Here is a 19,674-nt window from a genome sequence, read left to right as displayed (position 1 = left end):
AGGCACAGGGGACCATATGGGGCGCCGGGATTCGAACCGATGACCTCCTGCATGAACGGCAAACGCCTTACCTCCATGCTATCTCTCCAGCCCCTTTTCTTTCTTTCTTTCTTTCTTTCTTTCTTTCTTTCTTTCTTTCTTTCTTTCTTTCTTTCTTTCTTTCTTTCTTTCTTTCTTTCTTTCTTTCTTTCTTTCTTTCTTTCTTTCTTTCTTTCTTTCTTTCTCTCTCTCTCTCTCTCTCTCTCTTTCTTTCTTTCTTTCTTTCTTTCTTTCTTTCTTTCTTTCTTTCTTTCTTTCTTTCTTTCTTTCTTTCTTTCTTTCTCTCTCTCTCTCTCTCTCTTTCTTTCTTTCTTTCTTTCTTTCTTTCTTTCTTTCTTTCTTTCTTTCTTTCTTTCTTTCTTTCTTTCTTTCTTTCTTTCTTTCTTTCTTTCTTTCTTTCTTTCTTTCTTCTTTCTTTCTTCTTTCTTTCTTAGTTTGTGAACAGATCCTAGAACAAAGCCTAGTATAGAGTCTTTCTTTATGGTTTCAGAAATTCTGTTCCATCTTGGTTGTCAAAAGCAGACCTCTGGAATTAGAGATTGTGGGTTTTGTGCAAATCATAGGCCTCAGACTAGACTACAGTATTACTTATTGTTCCCAGGAAGAGTTTTGCTCATTAGTGGTTGTGAAAGTCCACCTTCTGTAATTAGTGATTGTAACAGTTGCTAAGGATTTCAGAATTAAATGGCCTAATAACTCATATCACAAAGAGATATTTGTATAGAAATTTGTAGAACAAAAGACATCACATGCTTTGGGGTTCCAGGATTAACTCTGGAAACAAAGAGTGTTGTTACATTGATTCATTACAGAGAGAAACTATATTTGATTTTGATAAGCTAACTTGGAGACATTTTTAAGTTTATGGGTGTTCCTCAAAGTATAACAACAAAAGCCAGACAGTGGATAGCACTTGTATTGCACATCAATCCTGTTTCTATGTTGACCCCACTTTGAGCTCTGACATGGTTTCCTGAGCTCTGCCAGGAGAGATCTATGAACTCAGAGCCAGAAATAATCCTTGATCACTGCTAGATATGGCCTCAAACCTCAAAATTAACATGGATATTATGGTAATTTATAGACCAAAGAAATGAATGCGAGTTCTTTCCCTTAATTCATGTACCAAAGATGAAATCCACATTTTGCTTTTCTAGGAATGTGTTTTCAACCCTGACACCTTTGTCTAGGACAACATCTTTGTATGCATAAAGAACCTTGGCTCTTTCCATGTTGTGAAGAGTTGTCCTTAAACCATTCTTATCCCCAGCTTTGTCAGGAATCAGATCTGTATCTTTAGATCCTAAAAGAGGATGTGAGTCAAGTATATTTATAGGATATTTCCTCTCTATATAAAGTCTTTAGTTACGTTTTAGAAATATCACATTATATACTGATACACTGTATATCTTTGTGGAGTATACAAGGCATTGACTGACAAAGGAAGTTACTTTTAAGTATGATTCAGTCCATTTGGAGTGTTTCAAAAGATGCAATGTTTTCATGTAATAGTTAAGTTTGGAATAACTTCAGTAAAATAAATCAAATAACAAACAAATTTCCTTTAATGTCATATTGTAATATGCATCCTAATAAAATGGATCAAGACAGGACCACAATTTAAGTTCTATTTTGTTACATCCCATCTAAGGAAAGCTCGCACCAGACATGGTATTTTCCTTCCCTGGTGCAGTGCTTTCCTCTTCTAAAAGAATTATTTGCCAAAGGGCCTGCTTAGTGAAATCAATCATTTGACCCTTTGCGTGGATCATTGGCCGTAATTCCAACATGGCTGTAACATTACATCCTTCTCTATTTGGCCACTATAGAAATCCAGCCTCAGCTCTCCTACAGACAAAGAAATGTCAGTACCAAAGCCCGCCAAAAGTCTCCTGCTGAGCTCTTCTGTGATCTCTCTCCTCCCATTTCCTTATAGGTATCTCATTTCTCTTTACCTGTCTCTTCATATGCTAATTCTAGCTCTGATCTCATTGGTTTATCCCCTTTTCTTTTCTCCCTGGCTATGCCCAAAAAATCCATCTATATAAGGCCCGATTCAAGAAATAAACTCGCTCTCTGGCCTCTTCCTCGAAACTTGTTTACACCATGTAATTCTGTGTGGTTTCATTTATTTCATATTTCATAATTCATATTTCATATTCATCCGCTTGTGCATCTGCTTGATTCCCAGTGGAAAAATAAACCCACTAAGGTTTGCTTCAGGGACTTTTATCTAATTGTGATAAAAGTCCACAGCATTATTTCATATTTCAGATAATGCATATACTATACTTGTTCTAAAAGGACTAGCTGGGGAATATCTTCTCTAAACTAGATCAAGGTAATGAATGTAGAATTTATCAGTCTATCTTCCTTCTTTTAATGGTTAGTAGTTCATGAATTAAAAGTAAAACCATATACAAATATTCCAAAACAACAACAGCAATAAAAATAACCTCTAAATATCTAAGATATTCTCCTATATGGTGCCATGAAACATCTTCAACCTTTAAAATTACCCACTACAGAGTCAACACAAGCATGCCTTTCTTTGAAAAATAAACAACATCTTTTCAAACAAGTACTTTTTTAGCTGGGGGCTAGAAATACTGTTATAGCCTTGCATGTAACTGAGCTGGGTTTGAGTCCCAGAGCTCCATATGGTATCCCAAACACCCAAAGGAGTCATTTTTGAGCACAGAATCAGCTTGATATTGATTGATTTAAACATTTTTTATGCCAATTGTTATTCTAGAAAAGGTTATTCTAGAAATGTTCATAAAACATACCTGCATGTGTTTATCAATTCTTGAGTCTCCAGTACAGCCATTTTATAATACATTCTTGCTTTTTAGTATGAGTATAGAACACACCAGAGATTTGAAAGCCTTTAGGTCATGGTGTAACTGCTCAACACAGTCATCAAGAATAAAAATATTGTTCCTAGCAAGAAAAATAAGGGTTTATTTTTAACAAGTTTCTCAATTACAGAAAGGTCATTTGTGAATGAATGAGGAGAGTAGAAAGCCTGTCTAGAATAACGTGGGGGTGGGGCGGGGAGGAGGGAGTTTTGAGACATTGGTGAAGTAAATGTTGCACTGGTGAAGGGGGGTGTTCTTTACATGACTGAAACCCAGCTACAATCATTTTTGTAATCAAAGTGTTTAAATAAATATATATGTAAAAAAGAAAGGTCAGCTGTGAGATCATTGTGAGTCCTATTAAGCAAGAAAGGAGTCTTCTGGGCTAGAGCAGTTGAAATAATTGCTTTGCACACAGCCAACTTGAGTTTGATCCCAATACACTATATAGTTCACCATACCTGCTGGAAGTGATCCATGAGTGAAGAACTAGGAGTAGATTGTGAACAATCAGATGTGGCCCACAGCAAACAAAAACAGTCTTTTAATACTGTTGAGTTACATAGGACATACATGTGAAATGAAGACTTTGAAGCAGCTGAAAAACAGATTAGGTGCATTCCTGTTTGTACATAACTCAGTGGTTTGAATCTGCCATAATTCTCTTGTCCTACAGTATCAAAATGTTCAAGAGTATATGGCTGTCCACCAAGAATAACAGTGATGACATAACTGCTAAAAGCAGTTGAAACATATTCAGATAGAAATGTATTTGTAATGTCGGCTAAGAGGAGACATGCTTTTCTAATGACAACATCACTCACGACACACTTAACTGTCTTTAAGCTGAAATAGTTTTGTATTCATTTCACTTTTCAGTTTAATAATGACTTCAGCTTCTGAAACATCGTATTGGCATCACAGTGGGGTCTACTTAAACAGAAAAGTATATTTTTTAATTGTATGGATGTTTCTATAATTCTGAGTTTGAATGCTTTGATATCAATGAATTTTAATCATTTAAGCTTGTGAACTGGTAAAGGTAGAAAAATTATTTGGTGAACTACTGTTGAAAAATTGTTATTTATTTATTATTTTTATAAAAATTATTTAAGCACCATAATTAAAGCATGATTGTAGTTGGGTTTCAGTCATAAATAGAACAACCCCCTTTACCAGTATAACATTCTCACCACCAATACCTCCCTCCCTCATTCCCAACCCTTGGCTGTATTTGAGACAGGGATTTTACTTCTCTCACTCATTCAGATTGTCATGATAGTTATTAGGTCATAATACAGAAAAAATTTAAGTGTCAAAATTTTTATATATCAATATCTAAATCATGTCTTCATATTTTACATTAAGATTTTAAATCCATTTGTAAGAGTAAAGGGTTAGAAAATAATTATTTTTTATTCCTTTGTATGAAACCATTAAGTTCTCAAAACCTCACTGAAAGTATTTTCATTATAGTATCTTGGTTTTCAGGTCACAAATATATTAAGGGGTGAGTTTACTTTTACTCTAGTACTACACAATTTTAACTACTTATATTTTGTAATATTATTATTTTTATTTGCACCACACCTGGCAATATTTAGGGATTTCTTTGCACCCAGAACTCACTCCTGACAAACTCAAGAGACCATATAAGAAGCCAAAGACCCAACACAGGTTGGCTTTGTGCAAGGCAAATCCCCTACCTGGTGTGCTATCATCACTCCAGCCCAATATTTTCTTTTATTGGTAACTTGATGTCTTTATTTTTTTTACCCTCCTCAGGATTGATTTGCTTAATTTATTTCTTTTATGTCATAGGAATCACAGCACATTTTTTTTATTTCTTAAATAGTTCACTTCATGGAGTGCTGGAGTGAAAAAGCTTTATTCACAAGAAGGTGGCTAGAGGATAAATGATGTCATTGGATTTTGCTTTTTTGTGGAGAGTCGCACGCTCAGCAGCTATCAGGAACTATTTCTTTGTCTTCATTTAGAAATTACTTCTGGCAGTTTCAATAGACTACACTGGATGCTGAGGATCTAACCTAGGTAGGCTACGCACAAGGCAAACACCCTACATTCTGAGCTATCGCTTAGGCTATAGATTTCCTTTTTTTTAATTTTATATGGAAGCTAGAGTTTAGACAATAAAGAAATCTTAGGAAAAGAATAATGTAAAATAAAAAAAATTAAAGTAATAGGGGACACAATAAAGAGTTAAAATAACACTTGTCACCCAGGTTTTTATCCATAGCACTGCATTATCTCTAACATACACACAGTTGGAGACTCTCTATGAGCAATATTGGACATGGGTACACAAGAAAACACAAACAACATGACATAACTGAAAAGGAGGAACTTACTTGAAAACTGTGTATTTGACAATATATAGAATATACATTCATCACAAGTGGTGGCTGGGGGAGAAATCACTAGGACAATAATGGAGAAAAGTGAATACATATGTGTAGGGTGTGATATTAGAATATTTCATGTATGAAATCTTACTACCAACAGTTTGTAAATCACTCTGTCCATAATAAAATTTAAAAAATATAGCACAATAATATGAAAAATATGAAAAAGTAAATGGGTCGAGTTCAAATATATATGCTAAGGTATATACATAAATGACAAATTATATCGGGATATTTAACTAACATGGAATTTGCGAATCACAATCCTTCTATAATGTTAATCCAAATAACTATTTTGACTAAAAACAACTCTAGTTTTAGACTTCTCAATTTAAAATTGAGTAAAAAGTAATATTAAATAACATGATAGCATGCAAGAATCATTGATGAATTCCTTTATATTCAGGCTCATATTTTCCCTATTTATATTTTTCTTTCTGTTATTCTTGCACTTACTTTATAAGAAAGATACTATTACTATCCAAAAGAGGAAATTGAATCACAGTATGTACTTTAAAATTAAAATGTAATGTCAGGGGACAAAGAGATAGCATGGAGGTAGGGCGTTTGCATTGCATGCAGAAGGATGGTGGTTTGAATCCCGGTATCCCATCTGGTCCCCTGAGCCTGCCAGGAGTGATTTCCAAGCTTAGAGCCAGGAGCGGGTGTGACCCAAAGATAGATAGGTAAATAAATAAATGATAAATAAATAAAATGTAATGTGTATCTAAAGTCTGGGACAAATGATATCCTGACACTTACCCTGTCAATGAGTGTATTCACTTTATAGAATATATGTGCAATTCATTGATATAAAATAAGTGGAATTTGAGTTCATTTCAATAAAGTATAATCTAAATTACCCAGGCAGTCTTTAGAATAACTTCTTGATAAAAGCTAAATTAGAATTTCCATATTTCATTGACATCCCAGAATAGGCAACAATTGTGTGTATATACTGCCATCTTTCAGATTGTTCCTAGAATTATTTGTCAAAGGAATGTTAAAAAAAATCCATGGTTCTCACTTAGCAAAGTTTTGTAATCATTCACCATGCTTTTACACATTTATCACAGGCTGATGTCACTTGCTCTTGCAATGCCATTTTGCCCTCAAACATCATCTAATCCATATAACTAGAAATCCCTGAAAAGAACCACACAACTTGAACCATTTTGTTCCACCTCTCAAATTGAGGGTGAAATAATGGAGAGTACCAAGACCAAACAGTTGTATGATCACTAAGTAGTAATAAAAATGATCAGACTTAAACACCAAATCCAAAGCCAATGACAACAGAATCAATACCCAACCTACAAAAGGTTAGGCACAGAGGGGACCACTTGTACTAGCAGCCCAGGGGTAAAGCAAGGGGATAAGGATGCATGCTGGGAACGGGTGTGGAGGAAGGACAACTTTGGTGGTGGGAATTCCCCTGATTCAATGTCACTATTTACCTAAAATATTACTACAAAAGATTTGGTCAAAACAAAAATTATTACTATAATAATAATAATAATGATAATAATAATAAAGCAATATTCCTTCTATCATGGGACATGGGATCATAAAAAAATTCCATGAACAGAATTCTTTGTTCTTAAAAAAAAAAACTGTATCACAGCTTCAACTGATTGGTCAAATAGCTATTAAATACTATATTATCTAAGTATAAAATCACCCAGTTATGTAATTATCACTTATCTGACTAGATCACCAAATAGACTAGAAGTTGATTATTGACTGAGAGTTAACTGCTAGTAGTGGATAATGTGGTGCATTGTCTAGGCCTCTTTCTAAACAGATCCTCCCTGAAGGTAGTTCTAGTACCTGCCCTCTATAAAAATAACTTTTGAGAAAAATTTTATTTTATTTTATTTATTTATTTATTTATTTATTTATTTATTTATTTAATTTTTTTGTGGTTTTTGGGTCACACCCGGCAGTGCTCAGGGGTTATTCCTGGCTCCAGGCTCAGAAATTGCTCCTGGCAGGCACGGGGGACCATATGGGATGATGGGATTCAAACTGATGACCTCCTGCATGAAAGGCAAATGCCTTACCTCCATGCTATCTCTCCGGCCCCGAAAAATTTTATTTTTATAACGTATTTGTTAAAAACTATGATTACAAATGTTTATAGTTGGGTTTCAGTTATAAAAATGAACACCCCCCTTAGCCAGTGCAAAATTTCCACCACTAATATCCCATATTTCCGTCCTCCACCTCTAATGTCCTCCATTTTCATCCTTCACCACCCTTGCCTGTATTGGAGACAGGCATTCTACTTCTCTCACTCATTAACATTTCCTTGATAGCTGATAGTGATAGCTGTGAGATAATACCTCATTGCTGTTTTGATTTGCATTTCTCTGATGATTAGTGATGTGGAACATTTTTTTCATGTGATGTTTGGCCATCTGTATTTTCTATTTGAGGGAATGTCTGTTACATTCTCCCCATTTTGGGTTGGGGTTATATGTTTTTTTTTTTCCTGGTGAAGTTCAACAGTGCCTTGTATATCTTAGATATTAATGCCTTTTCTGATGAGAATTTGGTAAATAGTTTCTCCCATTATATGAGTAATCTTTGTAGCTAGTCACCATTTTCTTTGAAGTATAGAAATTTTCCAGTTTAATATAGTCTCATCTGTTTAACTTTGCTTCTATTTGTTCACCCAGTGGTTCATCCTTGAAGATATCTTTAGCTTCAATGTAATGAAGTGTTTTGTCTTTGTTTTCCTCTGAATATCTTATAGTTTCAGGTCTATTATCAAGGTCTCTAAAGCATTTTGATTTGACCTTTCTACATGATACTATAGAGGTCTGAGTTCATATTTTGGATGTACTTGACCAGTTTTCCCAGCACCACATGTTAAAGAGGCTTTGCTCCGCCTTGTATTTTTTGCTCTTTTATCAAAAATCAATTGTTTGTAAACTTGAGGTTCCATATCCAGATATTTATATCTATTCCATTGATATTGTGTTCTGTCTTTATTTCAACACCACAATGTTTTAATATTTTAATATTCCCATATAATGAGAGAAACTATTTACCCAATACGCATCAGAGAAGGCATTAATGTCTAAGATATACACGGCACTGTTAAACGTTACCAGAAAAAACATATAACCCAACTTAAAATGGGGAGAAATACACATTTCTCACAAAGAAAATACAGATGGCCAAAAGGCACATGAAAACAATGTTCCACATTACAAATCATCAGGGAAATGCAAGTCAAAACAACAATCAGATATCATCTCACACCACAGAGAATGACACACATCACAATGAAAAAGAACATACTGTCATGTACTGAAGTGAACTTCTTTCAACATCCAGTGCTGGCATAGATATGGGAAGAAATAGACTCTCATTCACTGCTGGTGAGAATGCTGTCTAGATTTATTCTTTCTGGAAAACAATATTGATAATCCTCAAAAAACTGAAAATTGAACTTCCATATAATTCAGTAATACCACTCCTTGGTATATATCATAAGAACACAAAAACGCAATAAAAAAGATTCCTTCTGCATTCCTCTATTCAGCGCAGCACAGTTTACAATAGCCAGAATCTGGAAGCAACTAAGATTTCCTACAACAGATGAGTGGCTAGAGAAATTGATATATCTACACAATGGAATGCTAATAAGCCATTAGGAAAATTCAATCATGAAATATGCTTATATATGAACGGACATGGAGATTTTTATGCTGAGTAAAATGAGCCACAGGAAAAGGGATAAAATATAACCTATGTGGGATATTAGGAAAATATGAGATAGTGTGGCAATAATATCCAAAGACATTTTAAATAAAGTTCAGGATGTCCAGCCCAGGGTAGGAGCTTGCCACAAAGAGCCATAGTTCTATTACAATAGAGATGGATTTATTAGGACAATGATTATTGGAATTGGTCACTTCAGACGAAAACTTGATGCTAAAAGAGAAAGTGATGTGTAAGAACCCCCACATAAACAATATTTCAAATTATAGTATCAAAAAGAAGAGAGAGAGAGAAAGAGGGAGGGAGAGAGGGAGAGAGAAACTAATTGGTGGGGGGGTTGGATGATGGTAGGGAAAATGAAGGCATGAAGGCAGGAAGGATGCAATGATTTTGGGTTATGTAAATTGTATGAAAGAAACCCAACAATGAACAATTTTGTAACCATGATGCTTAAATAAATTAATTTAAAACAATAATAACTTGCCAAGATTCTTTTTGCTAAAATACTTATAATATTTCTCTACCTTGTAGTAATTCTAAAATAGAGATTTTATGTTGCACCTGATCTAGTCTGATATGATAAAAAATTATAGATATTTTTAAAATAAATTATTATCCAAGTTTAATTTTTGTTCTCTAGGTAAGGATATATATGTATATATATAAATATATGTGTGTATATATGTATATATTTCTGTGTGTGATAAGCTTAATATTCTTTTACCATTTCATTGTTCGCATCCACTTAAATAAATGCTATAAGATATTAAAATAAAACTTAGATACTTTTCTTACTAAATGACATTGTAAACTATGTATGTAGCTACTCTTCACAATAATTGTGTTATCAATGTTTACATTGCCAGTTTAGCTGTATGTTTATGCTGCCATCATGTGGTCATCTTCTAGAATTACATTTAAGTTCATCTTAAGAAATTACATTCACTCAAAAAGCCGGGCGGTGGCGCTAGAGGTAAGGTGCCTGCCTTGCCTGCGCTAGCCTGGACGGACCACGGTTCGATCCCCCGGTGTCCCATATGGTCCCCCAAGCCAGGAGCAACTTCTGAGCGCATAGCCAGGAGTAACCCCTGAGCGTCAACGGGTGTGGCCCAAAAACCAAAAAAAAAAAAAAAAAAAAAAAAAAAAAAAAAAAAAAAAAGCTTTGAAACATAGAAAGCTTGTTTCTGTACTGTTTAATTTTTAATACAAAAATATAGTATTTGGGGCCGAAGAGATAGCACAGTGGTAAGGTGTTTGCCTTGCACATAGACAATCCAGGACGAATGGTTGTTTGAAACCCTGCATCCAATATGATCTCCTGTGTCCTGCCAGGAGAGATTTTTTAGCACAGAGCCAGGAGTAACACCCGCCTGGTGTGACCCCCCCAAAAAAAACAAAACCAAAATAATAAATAAATATATACAGTATTTATTAAAGGCTATTTAAAACCGGTTAAATAGAGAAGACAAAAATGCATTATTTGAAAAGGCTTTTTTATTTTTTACAAGGGAATGCTAATATACTCACATTAAAAAAATATAAACAGCATGTTTTGTTTTTGGACCAAGTTACAGAAATAAATATAAATACAGATATAAATAAAATAAATAAAATAATAAATAAGAATAAATAAGAAATAAAAATAAATACAGATATAAATATATCTGATTCCATCAAAGATTATTGCAGCCATGCATGAATGCTGTGATTCACTGCCTGGGTCTCTTTCTGCCCTGATAAAATTACTCCAACAATTAACACATTTTATATATCCAAAAATAGGCAGGCATATAATTATAAATATCAAATTAACAATAGTGCAAACCAAGGGGTCAAAAGGAAAGAGAGAGACAGATGCAAATTGCATGTTTTAGAGACAGGCAGCGTAAGTGGGGATGGGGGTTGGGAAAGAAACTGGAGAAATCATTGGCTGAAAGTGTGCACTGGCGAAGGATGGTATACCCTGCATGACTGAAACCCAACAATGAACAATTTTTTTAAACACAGTACTTAAACAAAGCAAAGTAAAAATGAATTCTGTTATATTATATATAGCATTTCTTGAGTGGCAGAGGGGCTGTCTTTGTGCTTTCAAACTGGGAACAAGGCCTGGTGTTATTATATGACTGACAAGCATTGATAGCATTATCACTGCAAGCATTTCTCCTTTTTTTCAACTGTTACCTGAATTCCACTGACAAGTTCTCTGGCCTCTTCCTGGACTAGGAACCTACTAAGGTGTCCTGGAGGAAAATATCAAAGCTTATTTCCCCAATCTTCTATATCTCTCCATCATGATTTGTACTTGGGAACAAAGAATTTGTTGACCAGTGGCACTTTATAGCTACCATAATCCCGAACTTCAAAATGGAAATAGATTTGGTATTTTGTACTCATCACTTGGTGTTGTCCATCTAAGTCAATATGCTCAACATGATACCCTCCAAGTTGCTGTAAAATTTATTATTTCATCTTTTCTTATAACTGGATAGTTTTCCAGTGTTTTTCATATCAGCTCTTTTGTTATTGGGAACTTTGGTTGTTTCCTAACTTGGATTACATAAATTGCATGCCAATGAATATAGAAGTGCATATATATTTTCATGTTCTTGGGATGGAAGCAATCACTGCTCTGGCATATATAATTTTTATTTTCAATTGGTTGGGAAGTCTACAAACTTTTCCACAAAGTAAGACATTCTCACCAAGAATGAATGTGTGTTACTTTTTCAAAAATGCTCACCAATACTGTTTGCTTTGGACTTTTGATATAGGTTAATCTCACTGGTCTTTGATTTGCATTTCCCTGGTAACAAGAGATAATATACCTATACCCATTGGTCATGTATATATCTTCTTTGAGAAAGTAGGTATTAAATTTCCAGTCATTTTTTGAGGAAAATGAGGCTTTTTAAATGTTAGAAAACTGACACAAAATCTAAATGGATATTATATGGTGTAAAGTGCTATGTAGTATAAAATACCTCAATGACTTGTTAAAGTTTGTTATTCTGATGATATAGTCTGGCAGCATCAGCAACCACTAGCATCCTGGGACGGGCTCCATTTCAAATCTCCTGAATCAAGATTCAGAGAGTAAAATCAGAAATCTGTGTATGATTTTTAATCACAACTAAAGTGTAAAGAATTCTGCATTCAGTACATAAAAATATTCTTACCTCCTAAGATTGGAGCGATAGCATAGCAGTAGGACATTTGTCTTGCAGGGGGCTGAACTCGTATGGACCTGAGTTCAATCTCTGGCATTCCATATGGTCCTCCAAGCTTGTCAGGTGCAATTTCTGAGAGAAGACTCAGGAGTAACCCCTGTGCACTGCTGGGTGTGGCACAAAAATAAAAGAAAAATTCATACCTCCTTTGAGTCTCAATTTTTTTCTACTACAACTTATCTCACAACTGATAATAATTGTGGTTGCAGGAATTACTTTTCTCCAAAGGGTTGTAAAAGAGGTAGTGGTTTCTTCTTGACAACCTGGTGATCTGGTGAAGAGTATATTATTTGAGCTTCTTTAGTGATTTTGCTTATCATCAGAAAGGAACATTTGTAATACTTCTTTAGATTCATTCCACAAGATACAATCCTAAAGACAATTTTAACTTATAGTTAAAATAAAATCTAATTTAACTCACATTTAAAACAATTTGAACTTACAGTTAAATAAATAAATAGAACTTTTATCCTGTGCTAGTTTTGAATATTAGTGAGTTTATGCTATACACTACTATGCTATCTTATTCTGTTGTCTATATTATCTACTGTATGTCATAGCACATTTATCATTTTATGAATAGAACTTTTAACTTTTACAAATTGAATATATGATGGCATTTTTTTGGGGGTGAGTAACACCAGACACAGTGTGACAAGGTTTGGTGTTGCATCATTTACTCAGAGCCTTTTCCTTGGCTCATTTGTTGCCCTCTGCTATGAGAATCTCCATCAATTTTCAAAATGGTCACTGGAGTTCTCACATAAAGATTTGTTGGCATAGTCACAAAAGTCACTCAATCATGGTCAAGATATTTTTTACATGCAACTAATACCAATTTTGCATGTATAGATATTTTTAAATTTAAGTATTTTAGAATATGGCTTTTAAAAAGGACCATTCATTATACCAATAACTACCAAATAAAATGACTGAATTGATGACATTTATCACTTCTATAATTTTCTACAATGAACAATAATTTTCTACAATAAATTTTCTTGTCCTTTTTCACCCCATTGGGTTTCATTTTTGCTTTGTGGCCACACCTGGTGATACTCATGAGTTACTCCAGGTGATGCTTGGGAAAAAAATGGGATTCTGGAGATTAAACCCTGGTTGGCTTTGTAAAAAGGAAATGACCTACCTACAACACTATCTCTCAGGCCACCATTTGGGTTTCTTGAAATATGTTTTTACCTGCTTGATCTCAATTTTTAGTTAATTTAAATTTTCCAACTTGAATACTCTGATGTCTCAGGCTCTGAAACTCTACCTCTTTAGGATTATCTTTACTAATGTTATTTAGTTCTTTTATTTTCATAATTTTATTATGAACATTATTACCTTGTTTAAGTGCTATACCTGTAAAATCAATAAATCAAGTATTCACTTGACTGAATCCGATTTCTGCCTTTACAGGTGGTTAAGGTAACTTTGCTATTGTTCTTCTGATATCACAGTACACTTTTTCTGTACTCTTAATGTGTGTTGTTTAGCTCCCTTTTGCTTGTTTTTTTCCCCTCTGTTCTGTTTTTGTGAACTGACTTACCAATACTCTGACTTTAAGCCTCTGCTCCATCCTGTGCTGTTCTTGTTGTTGTTGATGTTTTTGTTTTTATGGTGTTTTGTTTGTTTTTGTTTTGGGGCCTCATCCAGTGAACCTCAGGGGTTACTCCTGGCTATGCACTCATAAATAGCTCCTCGCTTGGGAGACCATATGGGACACTAGGGGATTTAACCGAGGTCCATCCTTTGTCAGCCATGTGCAAGGCAAACGTGTGCCTCAGGCCCCTCTTCATTATTTTTTTAACTAAAATAATTCTATCTCTAAATTAACTAGGAGAAAGAAGGAAATGTTTTTGTTAATAGTTCCTTTTAAAATGTAGTGCAAGATTTTAAGGAAGTTACTAGTCACCCCTTTAGAGAACCCTGGCCATTCCTTTGTAAGAATGCTGATTGGGGGGATCTTCCATTATTATTGCTATTTTACTTGTAGGAATAGCAGTCATACCTGAAAAATATTACATTGTTATAATATGAAATTGTTATAATTTTAGAATCATTTTAATTTTGTTTGTAAAATATTTTGCAGTATGACTTTTCTGAAATACTCTGATAGTTGTGTGTTGAAGATGTGAGATATGTTGTACGCAAGTCATATTGACTAGTCATCAAGGCTAAGAAAGTATGCAGAATACAGAACAAAAATTTTCATAGTTCACTATATGTTAATTACTTTGAAAAAATTTAGAAAACTCATCCTTATATATAAAGTGTGTAAAAAAGATTTTTCAGTATATGGAAAGCATCACAATACCAGCAGATGAGTATCAAATAAATCTAGATTTCCGTGTATTTGATTTGTCCTTTGTTAATTTGTCAAAATGTTACACTTTGAAATTTATATATATGAATATATATATATATATATATATATATATATATAAATTTCTCTCACTACTTTCCCAGATTTCTATGACATTCACCATTTTTTCTTAGTATAAATATCATTTTTTCCCAATTTATCTGCTTTGGTTCCTTATACTTCAGAATGGAATAAAATAAGTCAATATTGTCTTTTACTCGTGACTTTGTAGCATTACCATCTCTTTAAGCTTTAGGTAGGAAATTTATTCTTAGACTTAGACATTCCCCATTTAAAGTTGTTTTGTTTTTTGACTCACAACAGTCATATAACTTAGGTAGTACACCCACAGAGGAGCATGGCCAATCTGCTTAGCTCTATAAGTGTTCATTTATGCAAGTTAAAGAATTCCACCATAATACTGAAATAGAACAAAATAAAAACACTACCACACTACAAGGGTCACAATATGGTTGCCCTCTTAAAAAATGCTGAAAGGTTTTCTTCTTCAATGCACAAGGGATATTTTCCACTGTAGACCACATTATGGGTTACAAAACATATTTTCCTAAAATCAAGAGGATAGAAATTGAATCTTCACAGACCATGATACATTGACAATAGAAATAAATTACAAATAGGGACTGGAGAGATAGCATAGAAGTAGGGCATTTGCCTTGCATCAGAAGGACGGTGGTTCAAATCCCAGAACCCCATATGGTCCCCCAAGCCTGCCAGAAGTGATTTCTGAGCACAGATCCATGAGTAAGCCATGAGCGCTGCCAGATGTGACCCAAAAATCCAAACAAAAATTGTTCACAGAAATGAATTACAAACTCAGAGAAAAAAAATCTTTAACATCTGGAAATTAGTAGCTCACTACTGAACAACCAGTTGTTGAAGAGAAAACCAGAGAGAAAATAAAAATATTCTAGAAATAAATGAAGACATGAATTATCAAAATTTGGGGGACACAGCAGAAATGGAAAATATTTAAATTATCAAAAAATTATACTGTCGCCGACCATGTGAACAGCCCTAGCCCCCTCCAGCCTGGTTTTCCCCGCCAGCTTCAGGGAGGGAAGCCCGCCCACCCACACCTAACACAACATATAGGTCTAGCCAGCTCAGACCTAATACCCAAATTTCTTAAATAATTAAGAGCCCATAAAATTGGAAGCAAAATACCAAACAAACCAGAAATACCTGTATCAAACAAGGCAGATGGCAAAAGTGCGCTCTAATCAAAAGGCCCTGCAAACCAGGCAACACCAAGAATTGCAAAGAAATATGGTTAAACCTAGGAAGACCCTAACATCTGGAGATATGAAAGGAAACACAAACAAGTTTCCAAGTCCACCAAAATGAACAGATCCAAGAGATGAAGATCTGAAAACAGCCATGAAAAAAGAAATGCAAATCATGGTAAATAAATGAAAGAAGCACTAGCCAGCAAGTACAAGAAAACCATGGATGTAAAAATTAACCAACTAAGAGAAGAACTGCTACAGAATAGGAAAATTCCATACAAATGAAATTTAAGGAAATAATAAATAATGTAAAAAAACTATCTAAGTAGAAACTTACAGCTGGAAAAGCATATAGAACAACTCGAAGAACAACTGCAATCAAAAACCATCCAGGAAACCAACAAGGAAAGAAAAGGCAAAGCACTGGAAGAGCAAGTCCAGTACTTAATAAACAAAGACAAAAGAAATAATCTAAGAATTGTAGGTATACCAGAAGGGGAGGAAAGAGGGAAATGGGAAGAACAAGTGGTCAGGGAAATAATAGCAGAAAAATTTTCAACCCTCTGGAAAGAGACCTTGATGCAATTCCAGGGAATAAAAAGAGTTCCTAATAAAATAGACCCTAATAAGCCAACAACAAGACATATAGTAATCCAAATGGCAAAAAAAAAAAAAAAAATCAAAGAGAAAGATGAACTCTTAAAAGCCATATGGGAGAAAAAAACCTCAAGTACAAAGGAAGGGACATAAGAATCAAACCAGATCTCCCATTTGAAACAATTCAAGCAAGAAGAAAGTGGAATGACATATTTAAATGACTGAATGAAAGAAATTTCCACCTAGGGTCCAATACCCAGCAAAACTCTCATTCATATGGGAAGGAAGACTAAAAACATTCTCAAATAAAAACGATCTAGCAATATTTGCGCAAACAAAACTTATTTTAAATGACCTACTCAGAGACGAATTACACAATCTAAAACCCCAATTGTAACAGCAAGAACAACCCTACACAACACAACTACACAGCAGCCCTCTCTGACAATAATCTCCCTAACTGTTAATGGTCTAAACTCTCCCATTAAAAGACATATACTAGAGAACTGGATTAGAAAACATAAACTGGACTTCTGCTGCTTGCAAGAAACACATCTACTAACGCAGGACAGAATAAAAGGATGGAAATCAATTATTCAGGCCAATGGAAAACAAAAAAAGAGTGGAGATGGCCATCCTAATAACAGACCAAATTGCATTCAACCTCAAGAAAGTGATCAAAGACAAGGAAGGTCACTACATACTGATCAGGGGAACAATAGATCAAGAAGTACTAACCCTGGTAAATATTTATGCACCTAATGTAGACTCAGCAAAATATGTGAGGCAATTACTCACAAACTTGGAGAAATACATGAAGGGAAATGTGATAGTAGTACGGGATCTCACTATCCACTATCCACTATCACCATTAGATAGATCCAGCAGGCAGAAAAATAGCAAAGTAATAAGAGCCCTAAATAAAAAAATTAGAAGATCGAGGGCTAGTAGACTTATATAGGGCCCTCCACCTCCAAAAAGCAGAATACACATTCTTCTCAAGCCCACATGGACCTTCTCCTGAATAGACCATGCCTTAGGATATAAATCTAACATATAAAACCACAAGTATAAGGATCATCAAAAGCACCCTATCAGATCACTATGTGACAGAGGTCAAAATTGATTGTAAGAAGAAACAATGGAGAAAATCAAACACCTGGAGATTAAACAACATGCTACTCAACAACAGTTGGATCAAAGAGCAACTCAAGGAAGAAATAAAAAGATTCCTTGAGACAAACGATAATGAAAAGACAACTTGTCAAAACTTGTGGGACACAGCAAAAGCAATAATTAGGGGGAAACTCATAGCAATACAGGCTTATGTCAGAAAAGAGGAAAATACCAAAATCAACTATTTAAAGGATCACCGTAAGGAACTGGAACAATTGCAGCAAAGAAATCCAACCACAACGAGGTCAAGAAATAATAAAAACCAGAGCAGAAATAAACAACATAGAAACCAAGAAAACAATACAAATAATCAATGAGTCCAGGAGTTGGCTTTTTTGAAAAAATGAACAAGATAGAAAAACCAGTGGCAAGACTCACCAAAAAAAAAAAAAAAAAAAGAGGAAAATAACCCAAATTAATAGGATCAAAAATGAAAGGGGAGAGATTACATCAGAACCCCAAGAAATACAACATATCATGAGGTCATATTATGTACAACTATACTCAGTTAGGCTAGAGAACCCAGCAGAAATAGACAAATTCTTAGAAAAATACCAGCTACCAAGACTGGAATCCGAAGATCTAGAAAATCTAAACAGGCCAATCACTTCAGAGGAAATCGAAGATATAATTAAGAAACTCCCTAAGAACAAAAGTCCAGATCCAGATGGTTTTACAGGTGAATTCTATCAAACATTCCGAGAAGACTTACTACCATTGATCCACAGGCTCTTCCAAACCATAGAAAAGACAGGAACCCTCCCAACTCCTTTTATGAGGCTAATATCACACTCATTCCCAAAGACAGCAAGGACAGCATCAAGAAAGAAAACTACAGACCAATCTCCCTAATGAACATAGATGCAAAAATTCTCAACAAAATTTTAGCAAACTGAATCCAGCACTACATCAGAAAGATTATACACCATGACCAAGTGGGTTATATCCCAGGGATGCAAGGTTGGTTAAACATATGTAAATCAATCAAAATTATACACCACATCAACAAGAAAAACAAAAAATACATGATCATAGCAATCGATGAAGAGAAGGCGTTTGACAAAATTCAACACCCATTCATGTTGAAAACACTCAGCAAAATAGGGTTTGAAGGAACCTATCTCAAGATAGTTACAGCTATCTATGAAAAGCCCACAGCCAACATTATCCTCAATGGCGAAAAACTGAAAACATTTCCACTAAGGTCAGGCACTAGGCAAGGCTGTCCACTCTCTCCACTCTTATTCAATATAATCTTATAAGTCCTAGCAATAGCAATCCGACAAGAAAATGGAATCAAAGGAATCCAAATTAGGAAAGAGGAACTCAAATTATTCCTCTTTGCAGATGATATGATGATATACATAAAAAAAAAACCTAAAGAGTCCACAGTAAAACTTCTAGAAATAATTAACCAATACAGCAAAGTGGCTGGCTTCAAAGTGAATAAACAAAAGACAGTAGCATTTCTCTACACAAATAATGAAGTAGAGGAGAGAGAGCTTAAAAATTCAATTCCATTTAAGATAGTAACAAAAAACATTAAATGCCGAGGGGTCAGCCTTACAAGGGAAGTGAAGGACTTATACCAGGGAAACTTCAAAACACTTCAGAAAGAAATTGAAGAGGATCTAAGGAAATGGAAGAACAACATCCCATGCTCATGGGTAGGTAGAATAAATATAATCAAAATGGCTATCCTACCCAAACTCTTATATAGATTTAATGCAATCCCCATCCAAATTCAGACATCATTCTTTAAAGACTTAGAACAATCAATCATAAAATTTATCTGGAACCACAAAAGACCCAGAATAGCCAAATACATACTAAAAAACAAGAAGCTGGGTGGCATCTCCTTACCTAACTTGAAACTATACTATAAATCCATAGTGATCAAAACAGCATGGTACTGGAACAGAGACAGGACTTTAGACCAGTGGGTTAGAACAGAATTCCCAGACATAAGCCCCCAGACATATAGTCAACTAATATTTG

General features: G+C 34.6%; 1 protein-coding gene across 1 annotated transcript in view; it reads right to left on the bottom strand.

Annotated features, from left to right (window-relative positions):
• Positions 1-1,157: 1,157 nt before the first annotated feature.
• The window catches only part of LOC125996282 (cysteine-rich venom protein TEL1-like), a 73,477-nt gene continuing 54,960 nt past the window's right edge, over positions 1,158-19,674 (bottom strand). Inside the window, exon 7 of the mRNA XM_049765225.1 lies at positions 1,158-1,342. Coding sequence (XP_049621182.1) covers positions 1,158-1,342 — 185 coding nt within the window. The remainder of the gene's footprint in view (positions 1,343-19,674) is intronic.

The sequence above is a fragment of the Suncus etruscus genome, chromosome 18 (assembly GCF_024139225.1).
Source record: "Suncus etruscus isolate mSunEtr1 chromosome 18, mSunEtr1.pri.cur, whole genome shotgun sequence".
NCBI lineage: Eukaryota > Metazoa > Chordata > Mammalia > Eulipotyphla > Soricidae > Suncus > Suncus etruscus.
The sequence above is the reverse complement of the archived record's forward strand: the minus strand, read 5'-3'. Positions and strand labels throughout refer to the sequence as shown.